Here is a 12,627-nt window from a genome sequence, read left to right as displayed (position 1 = left end):
GGTGAGGTTTAGGGGGGCTAGGGGTCTCACACAAAAGATCAAGTTACTTTGCATTTGAATCTAAATAACCTTGAACCTAAGACTGTTTACCACTAAAGCATCATTCAAGTATTACCCACTTAGTTAGTAGATCAAAGAACGTATCAAATGCAAATTTTAAAGCAACCCCAAGGTGTGGGCACTGATAGGTGAGTTCATTTAATCTTCCTGCAGCTTTCAGAGTGGGTGGTGGTGCCTCACTTTCCCAGATGCAAAGGCTGAGGTCAGAAGGTGATAGTGTTGAGGGGTCACTCAGTTTGAGTTTGAAGCCAGACTTGTCTGAATCCAAAGAATGGCAAGAGTAAGTGAGCTGGCATTCCAGAGACTGCCAGCCATTCTGTCTAGTCTTTTCCTCAAAGGATGAATATTGGGAGTAATTCAAATGGGGAAACATAGACTCAGAGGGATTGGGAAGCTAACTCAAAGTCACCCTGATGGAACAGAGAACCCCACAGTAGAAGCTGGGGGCAAGTTCATGTGCCACCTCTCTGTAGGTCACACCCTCTGCTGTTTCTATAAACAGTGCCATTTCCCCATTAAGTAACCCAAAGTTTCCTATAAACAATGGCAAAATAAAAGGACCAGAAATTTTAAAAGTGGAAAACCTGGGAAGAGAGGCCCAGTTACTCATACATAGTTGAGGTCCCTAAAGCCACACAATATTGAGGTATCTTTGACCCTGAACACAATGAAAGGTCTAAAAAATTCCATGACAGCCAGGGGTGAACATATAAAGGCACGTGGACACATGCACCATCAGGCACGTTCGTACTCCTGCATGTGGTCCCTTGCCACACACAGCCCTCTACGCACACTCTTGGGCACATATACACACATTCATAACTTGTATGTATACAGCTGCATGCATTCCCATATGTACATATGGGTGCGTTCCCAAGCATACTCAAGGTTCCCAAGACCACCCTCAGGTTGTGCTTTGCTTAGATGACTCCTGGGGCTTGGCATATAGCTGGACTCATGGCTAAGATTTATTACAGCGCACATGCAGCCACCCACCACACATGAAAGAGTGCACACACACACCTTGTAGACACATATGAGGGCACATACACACTGTGCTTACCCATGTGATATGCACACATACACATACCCAGCATGCTCATATATTTGCTTATGCAATCACATGCCTCACAAAGGCATGTGTACACATACCCCATGTGTGTGTACATAGGCACACATATATTATAAGCACACGTGTGGACACAAAAAAACCGTATACTCATGTACATAGGTACATGCACACACACACATCCTGTGTACACGCATTCATACCTGTGGTTATTCAGTCACATACCACACATGAGGGCCTGAGCATACATGGGCCCAGGGAATGCTCATACATGCACACCCAAAGAGTTACATGCCTGCACATGAACACAGCACACTCACACAGACCTGCCTGTTAATGGAGATGCATGCATATGTGCATCTGTTCACAGTCATACACACATGTGCACACAGGCTTCCAGGCTGTTCCCCACAGCACCTCCACTGTGGCCTTGAGATACTTCTACATGCTAGAGCCACAGCCAGAGCAGCCCACAAAAGATCTCAGCCCCGAACCTGGGGCTTTACATACAGGTGGTAAGAAGTGGTCCAGTAATACCAGTTTTGTGGACTCAGAACTCAGGGTTTTTGGCAGAAGAAGAAAGCACTTTAAGGCTTGAATTGAGAGGATCACAGGGAGGCACTGTCTTTAGACACTGGTGTCTCCATGCTTCCTGGCTGCATTGTGCTCTCACCTGTGCCTCCACATTTCAGGCACAGTAGCCTCATGGGAGCCCGGACAGCAGAGTCCTTTCATGCACTGGGAGCTTATACATAAAGTTCAGTGATCAACAAATGGAAGCGGATCTAACTTTTCTCATACGTTGAAAAGTCAGGGTGGGGCTGGGAGTGTAAGTTAGGGTAGAACAATTGCCTAGCATGTGAAGGTCCTGAGTTCGATCCCTAGAACTATAAAAATAAAATAAAAAGAAAGGCAGTAGATTAAAAAGTTAAGGTAATTTATCTATCTCTAGACTTCATAGGAGAAATAAATTAAAATAGGAAAGATCCTTATGTGTGCCAATCCATTTTGCAGCAATGAATGAGAAGGCTGACATCAAAGAGAGTGCTGTCAGTGGTCTGTCATGGTGAGGGTTGAATGTCCTGCAGTGTCTGGGGATGTGGTGTGAGAGGCAGAGACAGTGGCACCCTCCTCCAGAAGGGCTGATTTGGGGAATTCTCTCTTCCAGAACAGTGAACATTAAGCCTAATGTAGCCATCATGTCTCTCCTCCCTGTCCCTGGCCTCTGACACTCACGCACACAAAGAAATGTCTAATTTCTTTTTCGTGTGTGTGGTACTGGGGTTTGAACTCAGTGCCTACACCTTGAGCCACTCCACCAGCCCATTTTTTGTGATGGGTTATTTCTAGGTGGGGTCTCGAGAACTATTTGCCCAGGGCTGGCTTCAACCTCAATCCTCCTGATCTCTGCCCTCTGAGTAGCTAGGATTACAGGTGTGAGCCACTGGTGCCTGGCTAGAAATGTCTAATTTTTAAAGTGCTTATTTTGATAATCACAGGGAGGGAATACATGACACTTAGAAATCATAAATATTGTAACATGGCAGCATGAATTTGTACACAGTGAGATGACAAGGGAAAATACAGAAAGGTGGGATTGAAAATAATTCCTAATGGCTAGGGGCACATAGTTTTCTACCTTACAGGGGAAAAGTTAGCCAAATACTGAAAATTATCCCAAGGAAAGAGGAAGAAATCTTGAAAAGAGAGGAGAGAATTAAGGGGCTGTCCCCTGTCCTGCTTTGGGTAGGGTGTGTTGCTATCTTCCTGCAGCCAGGGTTAGGTGTTGGCCTTACCCTCTATTTTTTCTCCCAAAGACAGTGTGCCCTGGCAGCCCTCTGTGACGTTCGGAGGTTTCTCAGTGAAGAAGGAGGACATGTGGCAGTGAGTGTGACATCCTGACAGTTGGGAGCAAGACATGGAAGCCCTACCTATATCTACTCTTTGCTTGTCAGGCACCTAGAAGGGAAGGCAGGGTGTGTGTGCCCTGCCCTGTGGATGCCCCTGAGTGCCAACCTGGGGAGGAAGTGTGCAGCAGCTACACAGAAGGAAGCCAGAGGCTGCATCTGGGCCAGGCGCTTCCCCCTGGACTTGTGGTTGCATTTGACCCCATGGGACTTCCCTAGAGAAGTCAGGGCTAGCACGATACCTAAGTCTTTGGCACATTTGATTTCTCCTGGTATGGCAAGCCCTACTTGGCATTTACTGCTGTTCTAATAACCAGCTGAGTCCTGGAAGTCCTGAGAAGGGGTGGGACAGGCTGAGCTAGGGTATCTGTGAGAAAGGGCCCTAGTTCAACCCTATACATTCGAACATGGGAACCATTCTCTTCCTTCAATTTCCCCTTGGAGTTGTGCCTCCTGGAGCTCACTGTCCTCCATCTCCAATCTTGATTAGTTGCCTGTGGCCAGCTGTCACCTGGGGACGTCCAGGGTTGACCATCCTGTTCTGGATCCCACAGCTTCCTGGCCTTGGTTTTACTGACTTGTTTTGTTGAAGCACATCTTCCAGAACCTTTAATGAGAAAGATGCTTGGGAAGTAAATTGTGTGAGGCCTTGCATATCAGAATGCCTTTTTTTAAACCTTCACATTTGGTTGGGTATAGAATCATAGAGAGAAGAACTTTTCCTTTAGAATTTCCATGACATTTCTGTGTTATCTAATGACTTCTAGTATGGTCATGGAGAAGTCTGATGTTTGGTTTGCTGGTCTCTTTAATAGTGTCATCTGTTTGGGGAGTCGGGACTTCTCATACTCCTTCCTCTTGGGAGGCTTTTAGGGTATTCAAGCCAGTACACCTTGTGGTGGGTCCTCCCTCCACCAGGTCAGGGAAATTATATATTGTTTCTCTGATAAACCACCTCTGTCACTGTCTGGCAACTCATTCCCCCATTCCCATTTTCTGAGCTCCTTTTTCTAGAATTCCCGGTGGCTGCGTATTAGACTTGATCCCTACTTAACATCTTGTTTCCCTCATTTTCTTTTGTTTTGTTTTGAGGCAGACTTTCTCAACATTATCTTATAAGTATTTGATTGATTTAAAAGATATTCAGTAGTCAGACCTTTAGTTTCTTGTTCTCTGAGTGCTCCAATTTCTAGAGCTCTGTTCTTGTTTTGTGGTTACTATATCCTTTTGTATCCTCTTTGCATAATAATTGTAATGTTTGGGGGGTGTTTTCTTCTATTCTATGTTCTGATTTCACTTTCCCCCAAGTTCCTTTTTTCAGTTCTCGTTAGAGGTTTTGCTGGTGTGTCCAGTGGGCTCTGGTTGGATGCCCCGTTTAAAAAGTGACCCTGTGAGCTGGGGTAATGGCTTAAGAGGTAGAGTGCCTACCTAAAAAGTGACTCTATAAAAGCTGCTTGAACATTGCCTGTATGGGGCAGGGTAGGAGTGTGTGTTGAGCAGACCCTAGGCACTTCACAAGGAACCCCAGTGGGTCAGTGCCTGGTTAGATGGATGGAGAGGTGGCCTGGGGCTCTAACTGCTCTTGTGTTTGACCTTGAGCCAATCCTCCTATTTCCCCTCCACCCCTTGTCCCTTTATTCAGAGAAGTCCATTTCCTGACTGTCCCAGTCCTGCATAAGTAGGTATGCTCCAGCGGTGAGCGCTTACATTTGGTTTTCTTCATTTCTCTGAGTTAGTCACCACGTGTCCATCTTACCCCATTTTACTGGGGCCTCAGTATGGAGTGGAAATAAATGTTAGTTCAGTTCACCAATTGTATTATATGGTTTTTTTTTTATTACTATAGCAAAGTACTTGAGGCAGAGTAACTTTATAAAGAAAAGTTTATTTAGCTGACAGTTTTGGAGGCTGAAAGTTCCAACCCTATTGATTGGCATTACAGTGGGAGCCCATGTGACAGGAAAGAGATCCTGGATACAGGAAGCCAGATAGTTGGGTGGACCAGACTTGTTCTTTTTATAATAACTTTCTCAGGAGAACTACTGTAACATGAACCTTGGGGGCAACCACATCCAAACCATAACACCAGGCATGATGGACGTCACTGGAATTCCTCTTGGAATTTCAAACGTGAACTGAGCACTTACTGTGTGCAGACAATTGCTGAGTACATCCCTCTGTGCAAGTCACGGGAGACTAGCCAGCTGTAACCTGGGCAGTAGCTAGTCCTGGCAAGAAATCCAATCCCCAGAGCTGCCTGTGCCACAGCCCCAAGGTGTCCTGTTACCTTCTCCCCTCAGATCCAGAGGCTCAGTTAACCCCAGTTTGATCCTAGGTCTTTGATGCAACCAATACCACTCGAGAACGAAGAGCAACCATCTTTAATTTTGGGGAACAGAATGGCTACAAGGTAAGGCCTCCTTGGCTCCCCTCCGTGGTTGGGTTGTGTTATATTTGGGCCCCCTGGGGCTCCTTTCACAGCCTTATGATGCAGAGAGTCTTCCTAAAAGGCATCACATGTGGGCTTTGTGCTGGCCTGATTTCTGAGTGTAATTTGGGATGCGAGCAACTGTTCTTTCATTTGCTCCTGGGATTTTCTTTCCAGAGGAGAGGAGGGTATAGTGGGAGAGCACAGGATAGGGTGGTACCACCTTTAGCTCTATGATCCTCCACCTTCTCCCACCCCTGAAAAAGGGCCTCAAGGCCTGGCTGCAGATCAGCATGGCCCTCATTGAAGGGGAGCACTTCGTGGAGAAAGGCCAGAGCCCTCACCATGTTTGTGGTTCCCTCCCTCCTGTTTGACCGGATGCTTCTGCTCCTCACTGCAGACCTTTTTTGTTGAATCCATCTGTGTGGATCCTGAGGTCATAGCTGCCAACATCGTGGTGAGTGGTGCATCTGACCTCATGGGGGCAGTCATGAGACAGAAGGTGGCATGTGGCAGTGAGATCCCTCTCAAGGTTTGGTGTGGTGCCTGGGCTAACCTTTATGGCCTCTGAGGATCACTTGTGTGGAGGCCTGTGTGGCTCATGAGCCTTCATTCTTGCTACTTCCTGTACTTGCCCTCTCCCTTCTCCTCCCTCATTCCATTTCCTCAGTGGAAGAGGAGCTTCATCCAGGAGTGGGGGGGAGCATTTCTGTTTGAGAGACGGACTTGTTGCCCATTCCCACCCCACCCCCTCCCCCATTTAAGGAATGACTACTGGGCTTGGGAGATGGTCCAGCGTGGAGAAAGGGTTCTAGGCCTCCCGAGCCACAGAGATGAGGGACCACTATCTCAGGGCACTAGTGAGCAAGCTCAGCCAGAGAACTACTGGACTCATCCCAGTGGGAGCAGTTCCCCAGGTCAGCTTCTGGCCTCAGCTCTCAGCTCTGGCTTGGCCTCTGGCCCAATCTCTACAATCCCCTGCCCAGCTATCTCCTGGCTTTCTGGCCCCGCTTGGCCTCCAGCCCTAATGTGTACTTCCTTTGTGCCTGGCTCTGGCAGCAAGTGAAGCTGGGCAGCCCTGACTATGTCAACCGGGACAGTGATGAGGCCACAGAGGATTTCATGAGGCGCATTGAATGCTATGAAAACTCGTATGAGTCACTGGACGAGGATTTAGACAGGTGAGCATGGACAGCATTGCGACCTGTAGCTATAATGGGTGGGTGGTGGGTGTCCCACTTGGCTGCCTCCTTGCGGCTCCCTGTGGTGGTTGGAGGACCACACCAAAAGGCAGAGATTGTCTCACCTTGTTTGTTTCTTTCCTTGGGGCGGAAATCGTTGGCCAGAGGTGACTTGCAGAACACCTGTTGCCTCATCTGGAACTCTGCGAGTCAGGATTTTCTACTATTCTACCATAAAATCAAGCCTAATTTCTATGCAGAGAATCTTCTCAAAAGGCATCTGCAAACATTTCATGCTCTTCTTTCAATGTGCAGTCTGCAGGGTTGATGGAGAGGGGGCGGGGTGGTCAACTGCCTATGAACAGTAGGCAATGGTCAGTGGTTGCCAGCTCCACCTGCCTCCCTCTGGAATGGAGGAGGAACAGGCACATTGAGTGGCCAGCGGTGTTTAGATCCATAAGGGGCATCCAGCTGAGTGTCTTATAGCTGAGGCCAGAAAACATTCTCTGTAGAGGTCAGATAGTGCATATTTTATTTAGGCTTTGGAGGCTTCACAGTCTCTGTTGCAGTTACTCACCTCTGCCATTGTTGTGTGTAAATAAATCGTTGTGAGTGTGTTTCAATAAAACCTTATAAAAACAGCCTATGGGCTGCATTTGATTTGCTGGCTATAGTTTGCCACCTCCTGCCTCTCAGCATAAATGGGGCAATGGTTAAGTAAATAACAGTGTAGCTCTTAAGAAACTATCACACAGTCACTCTAAGGCATAGTTATGGAGAGACATGGGAGATGTATGTTGCACAGCATTAAGTGAAAGGCTAGATATAAACACGTGTTTGCGTCCTCTGTAATTATGAAGAGTATGCACGTGAACCAAGGAACACAGGCAACTGCTTAGAGAATGGTTTTCCCTGAACTGGACCTGGGCTAAGCCATCTTTCCTCCCTCTGCAGGGCTCTGGAGCAAGCTCAGGTGGGGCTAGAACTAAAGAGCACTTGGGCTTCTTCATGGCTTTCATTTTCCCCCTGGTCTCCCCAGCACGCATTTCTCCCATTGTTCTGTGATGTGCTTGTCTGAAGCAACCCTTGATGGACTCGTCAGCAAGCGTTCTCCTGTTTATTTTGGTGATGTCGGGGTAACAACCCTAAATCGATGCCCCATGGTCCAGACAGTGAGAACTCCAGGGGGCTTTCAGGTTGAATCACAGCCCATCCCCACACCTGCCAATATGAGCTTGATCTCCAAGCTGCAGCACTGCACAGGTACAAAGCAGAGAAAGTGACTGAATTGGGTTTAGTGGCTGCTGTCACTAGCATCCCCCCTGTGCTTCTTGTCCACTAGCTGACTGGGAGGTGTGGCAGTGGCCTGGCACACACAGATAACCTGGACTGCATTCTTGGGAGAGGGTGTCAATGGAGGAAGGAAAGCTGAGCAGGAAGCATGGGGGCAGTACAAAACTGTCTCTTGGTCTGATCTCAGAGGTAGGCAAGAAAGGGCCTGGGGAACATACGAGCAAGTCACGATGTAATATGTGTGGCCACCACTCTCATGTTACTTTTGAAAGCATGATGAATATTGAGCACCTCTCACAGGGCTTGTCTGCATGTCACACGTGGTACGTTGCTCTTGCTTCACCCCCATCCCTCATACACCAGCTGATGGTTCTCCGTGTTGTGATCTCAAGCCTAGTGATCAGAGATGCAAGGCCTTGCAGCTGGTTCCTATGGTTGGCCAGATGTGCCCTGCAAAGGCTGTGGCCACACTCACAGGCTCTTTCTGCCTTCTCTCTGGAAAGGGACCTTTCCTATATCAAGATCATGGACGTGGGGCAGAGCTATGTGGTGAACCGTGTAGCTGACCACATCCAGAGTCGAATCGTGTACTACCTCATGAATATCCACGTGACCCCCCGCTCCATCTACCTCTGCCGGCATGGGGAGAGCGAACTCAACCTCAAGGGCAGGATCGGTGGGGACCCAGGACTATCCCCCCGGGGCAGAGAGGTCAGTATGTGTGTGTGTGCCTGTGCATTGGTACCTCTGGGCGATTGGATAAATGTGTGCACTGGGCTTGGGCTTCTGCTCTTGTAGCTAATGTGTGTTAAGGTAGATGACCTTCATTTAGTCAAGAATGTTACTGTTCTGTAGGGAAGGTCATGAGGCACCAAGCAAATGCCTGGATCTCTGCTCTACATGTGAGCAGTCATCAGCTGAGTCCTTTTCCTAGCAGTTTGTGATTTTTGCTAACTCTGTGTTCTCTGAGGCTGGTGTGACCCCAATCGATACTATGGCTGTGGGGTCCTTTGGGCAGCCCAGTACCTGTGGGTTTGAATTTGTTTGCAATGTGTTTCAGTTTGCCAAGAGTTTGGCCCAGTTCATCAGTGACCAGAACATCAAGGATCTGAAAGTCTGGACAAGCCAGATGAAGAGGACGATCCAGACAGCCGAGGCGCTGGGTGTGCCCTATGAACAGTGGAAGGTCCTCAACGAGATTGATGCGGTAATTGCTATCCCTTCTATCCCTTGCTCTTCTCCTGGGCACAGTGCTGAGGGCCAGTGAAAACTTTCTGCTTCACTTGCTTCTTTGTGCTTTGATTCCTCCCTCCTCTTCTTTTGCATTTAAACTGTTAGACCAACCATTTATTTTGATGTTCTGACAAAAACCTTAAATCTGGTCTTTCCTCTGTTAACTCATTTATCTATAACTATTCTTTCTTGTCAATTTATTTTACTTACTTTTATATTAAGTTCTTATATATGATAGGTGTATGTGTTCATATACCAGTATCACGTTGTTTTAATTATGGTAGTTCTGACTATGTTTATTGACCATTTGGGTATCTTTTTTTTTTCAAAAAAGCCCTGGTTTAAACTCAGGGCTTACACACTTGCTAGGCAGGTGCTCTACTTCTTGAGTCACACCTCCAGCCTCCCGTTTGGATATCTTATGTGAGGTATTCTGAATCTGATGCATACCTGGTAATTTTTGATTGAGTGTGAGACATTTTGTAAGAATAATTATGGAGATAATTTGAGGCTCTAATTAATGTAATCTTCCTCTGCAGGATTTACTTTTGCTTCTGGCAGGCAGTTAGTGTTAGATCGCCTTAGTTTCATCAGCGATAGAGCTCTTTCAAAGTGGCGCTTTGATCTTTGTGAAGTCACTTGATTTTCAGGTCACTCCTACTCCAAGTCTTTAAAGTTCTTATGGAAAACTCTGAGCTCCAATCACCATCATCTCCGCCTCATTTTTTTTTTTTTTTTTTTGTCTCCTCAGCCCAAGATTGCCTACAGCTTTGCCAAGCTTCTGCCCACTTACTTCCTACTTTCTGCAACTTTGGTATCTCATTCAAGACCTACTTTCAAATTGGCAAAATCTTAAAGGAAAAATTGATGCTATGTAGCAAATTTTATCTTTTTTTTTTTTTTTTGTCAGTACTGGGGTTTGAACTCAGAGCACTTGCTGGCACACTTGATATGCAGGCACTCACTGTACCACTTGAACCACTCCACCACTCTTTTTTATGTTTTTGTGTTGGGTTTTTTTGAGATAGGGTCTCTTGAACTATTTGCTCAGGTAGGCTTCGAACCACTATCCTCCTGATCTCTTTCCCCCGAGTAGCTAGGATTACAGGCATGAGCACCAGAGCCTAGCTCACATTAAAACTTTTTTCTGTCTGGCTTTTCTAGCTGCTTTTACTTGGTTTATTGAAAGAAGCTGGCTTTTCAGTACCTGCAGTAGAGATCTTGGATTTGATCTTAGAAACATAACCCTAATTCATGTTGAGTTTTGTTGGGATGATGTAAGGAATAAGCTGGAGAAGAGAGACTGGTCGGTGTGCTTATAGTGGCCTGGTAAGGTGATGAAAGACACAACTTGGGTGGTGACAGTGGGAGAAGAAGGAGTGGATGCATTTGTGGGATGTTTATTCTTCACACATTCATGTGAGTCAGCTCTCTGCCAGGAACTGTGGCCAGGTTCTGAGAACCAGGATCCCGGTAGAGACGTGGTGGAACTTGTGAGGGTAAAAGAGAGAGGAACATCCAGGATGATTCCTGTTTTCCAGCCCCTGGGACAGGTTCTGGAGCAAGAGAGCTCACCTGAGGACAGGAATTATATCTACCTTACTCACCATTTACTGAACAGGTAAACACAAGCTGAATGAGAGGAAGAAATTCCTGGAATTTCAAGTACAGATAACCAGGATGTGGGCTCATCTCTGAGGAGAGGATAGAGCTTGGCTATCCCTCACAGGTATGGAAGTTGAAACTGGAGTGAATGAGGTGGCAGAGGGAGGGAAAGCAGGCCCAGGACAAAGTCCTTTTGAGCCCCAGAATTTAAGGATTATGGAAGAGGCTTTAGATGTGCATCCAATAAGACAGAAGGAAAACCAGAGGGTGGGGATCTTGGAAGTCAAGGCAGAGAGAAGGCAGTTGTCAGTGAGGCATGATGAGTGTAGTGGGATGGGGGATTGATGTGTCCAGGGTAGGGGAGTGAAGCCAACATCCAAACACCTCTAGGGTGTCACATGTCATGGAGTTCTTGGTATGAGTCTGGTGGTGTTGGTGCCCAGTGGAGTGAGTGGGATGCAAGGGGGCTCAGAGGTGAAGACTTGACCATTCTGAACTGACAATGTGAAGCTGGTAGAAAGAGAGAAAGTGAGGGTTTAGGGGGGCCCTGAGAGGCACTGGAGGCCCAGATTCCTGGGTGTCAAGAGGGAGAGTGGTACATGTGAGCCCAGGGAACTTCTCCTTCAGAATCTCCCTGATTAGTCACAGTCAACAGAAAATCTGCAGCAATGGTGCTGGGGATCAGACCATGGCCTCACACATACTAGTTAAGTGTTCTACCACTGAGATATATCCCCAGCCCCCAAATTATTTTACTCTAGTAATTTTTAGGTGATTCTCTTGGGTTTTCTAGAGGCGTTATCATCTGAAATAAGGATAATCCAGAATTTTTGCCTTCCCTTTTTTTTTTGGCGGTTCTGGGGCTTGAACTCAGGGCCTACACCTTGAGCCACCCCACCAGCCCTTTTTGGTGAAGGGTTTTTTTTTTTGATAGAATCTCTTGAATTTTTTGCCCAGGCTGGCTTTGAACCTTGATCCTCCTGATCTCTGCCTTCTGAGTAGCTAGGATTACAGGCATGACCCACTGGTTCCCAGCTTGCCTTCCCAATTTATGTACCTTGTGTTTCTGTTTCATATTATTGCATTGTCAAGAATACAGAAAAGCAAATCGGATGTCCTTGTCTTGTTCTATTTGTTTGGTTGTTTTGGTGGTATGGGAGATTGAATTTAGGGCCTTCACACTTGTATTCTACCTCTTGAGCCATGTCCCCAGTCCTTTTTACCTTTTTAGTTTTTCAGATAGGGTCTTGTGCTTTTGGCCCAGGCCTGCCTTGGACTGCCCTGGACCTACCTCTGTCTCCAAAGTAGCTGAGATTATAGACATGAACACCCATGCCCTGTTTTTTGTTTTGTTCATAAGGGGTCTGCCCCTCAGATTTTGTCTTTTGGAATAGTGTCAGGACTGAACTGATCCTGTTTCTGATTTGTCATCAAACTTTATTATAGAAATTTTCAATTATAAATAAAAAACAAAGAGAATATTATGATGAATTGTTATATCCAATACCAATTTGAAAATGTTCACATGTGGCTGTCTTGTTTTAACTACCCCATCACCTTCCCTATGGTTTTATTTATTTATTTATTTATTTTTTTTGTGGTACTGGGCTTTGAACTCAGGGCCTACACCTTGAGCCACTCCACCAGCCCTTTTTTATGAAGGATTTTTTTCAAGATAGGGTCTCATGAACTATTTGCCTGGGCTGGCTTCAAACCTAGATCCTCCTGATCTCTGCCTCCTGAGTAGTTAGGATTACAGGCGTAAGCCACTAGTGCCTGGCATTGGTATGGTTTTCTTCATGTTTATCCTGCTTGGGGTTCATTGAGATTTTTAATTTTTGAGTTTCTAAA

The 12,627-nt window shown here is 46.4% G+C and overlaps 1 protein-coding gene across 5 annotated transcripts in view; it reads left to right on the top strand.

The window, feature by feature from the left end:
* The window catches only part of Pfkfb4 (6-phosphofructo-2-kinase/fructose-2,6-biphosphatase 4), a 37,522-nt gene that overhangs the window by 10,188 nt on the left and 14,707 nt on the right, over nt 1-12,627 (top strand). For 4 of the 5 annotated variants that reach the window (XM_020177706.2, XM_074060153.1, XM_020177704.2 and 1 more), the window contains exons 4-9: nt 2,947-3,013; nt 5,372-5,446; nt 5,865-5,921; nt 6,524-6,645; nt 8,442-8,649; nt 8,999-9,145. In XM_020177706.2, coding sequence (XP_020033295.1) covers nt 2,947-3,013; nt 5,372-5,446; nt 5,865-5,921; nt 6,524-6,645; nt 8,442-8,649; nt 8,999-9,145 — 676 coding nt within the window. The remainder of the gene's footprint in view (nt 1-2,946; nt 3,014-5,371; nt 5,447-5,864; nt 5,922-6,523; nt 6,646-8,441; nt 8,650-8,998; nt 9,146-12,627) is intronic. The other variant, XM_074060155.1, reaches the window with a different exon arrangement.

This window comes from Castor canadensis, chromosome 17, assembly GCF_047511655.1.
Source record: "Castor canadensis chromosome 17, mCasCan1.hap1v2, whole genome shotgun sequence".
Classification (NCBI taxonomy): Eukaryota; Metazoa; Chordata; class Mammalia; order Rodentia; family Castoridae; genus Castor; species Castor canadensis.
Note: the sequence above shows the minus strand (reverse complement) of the source record. Positions and strands in the feature narration are given on the sequence as shown.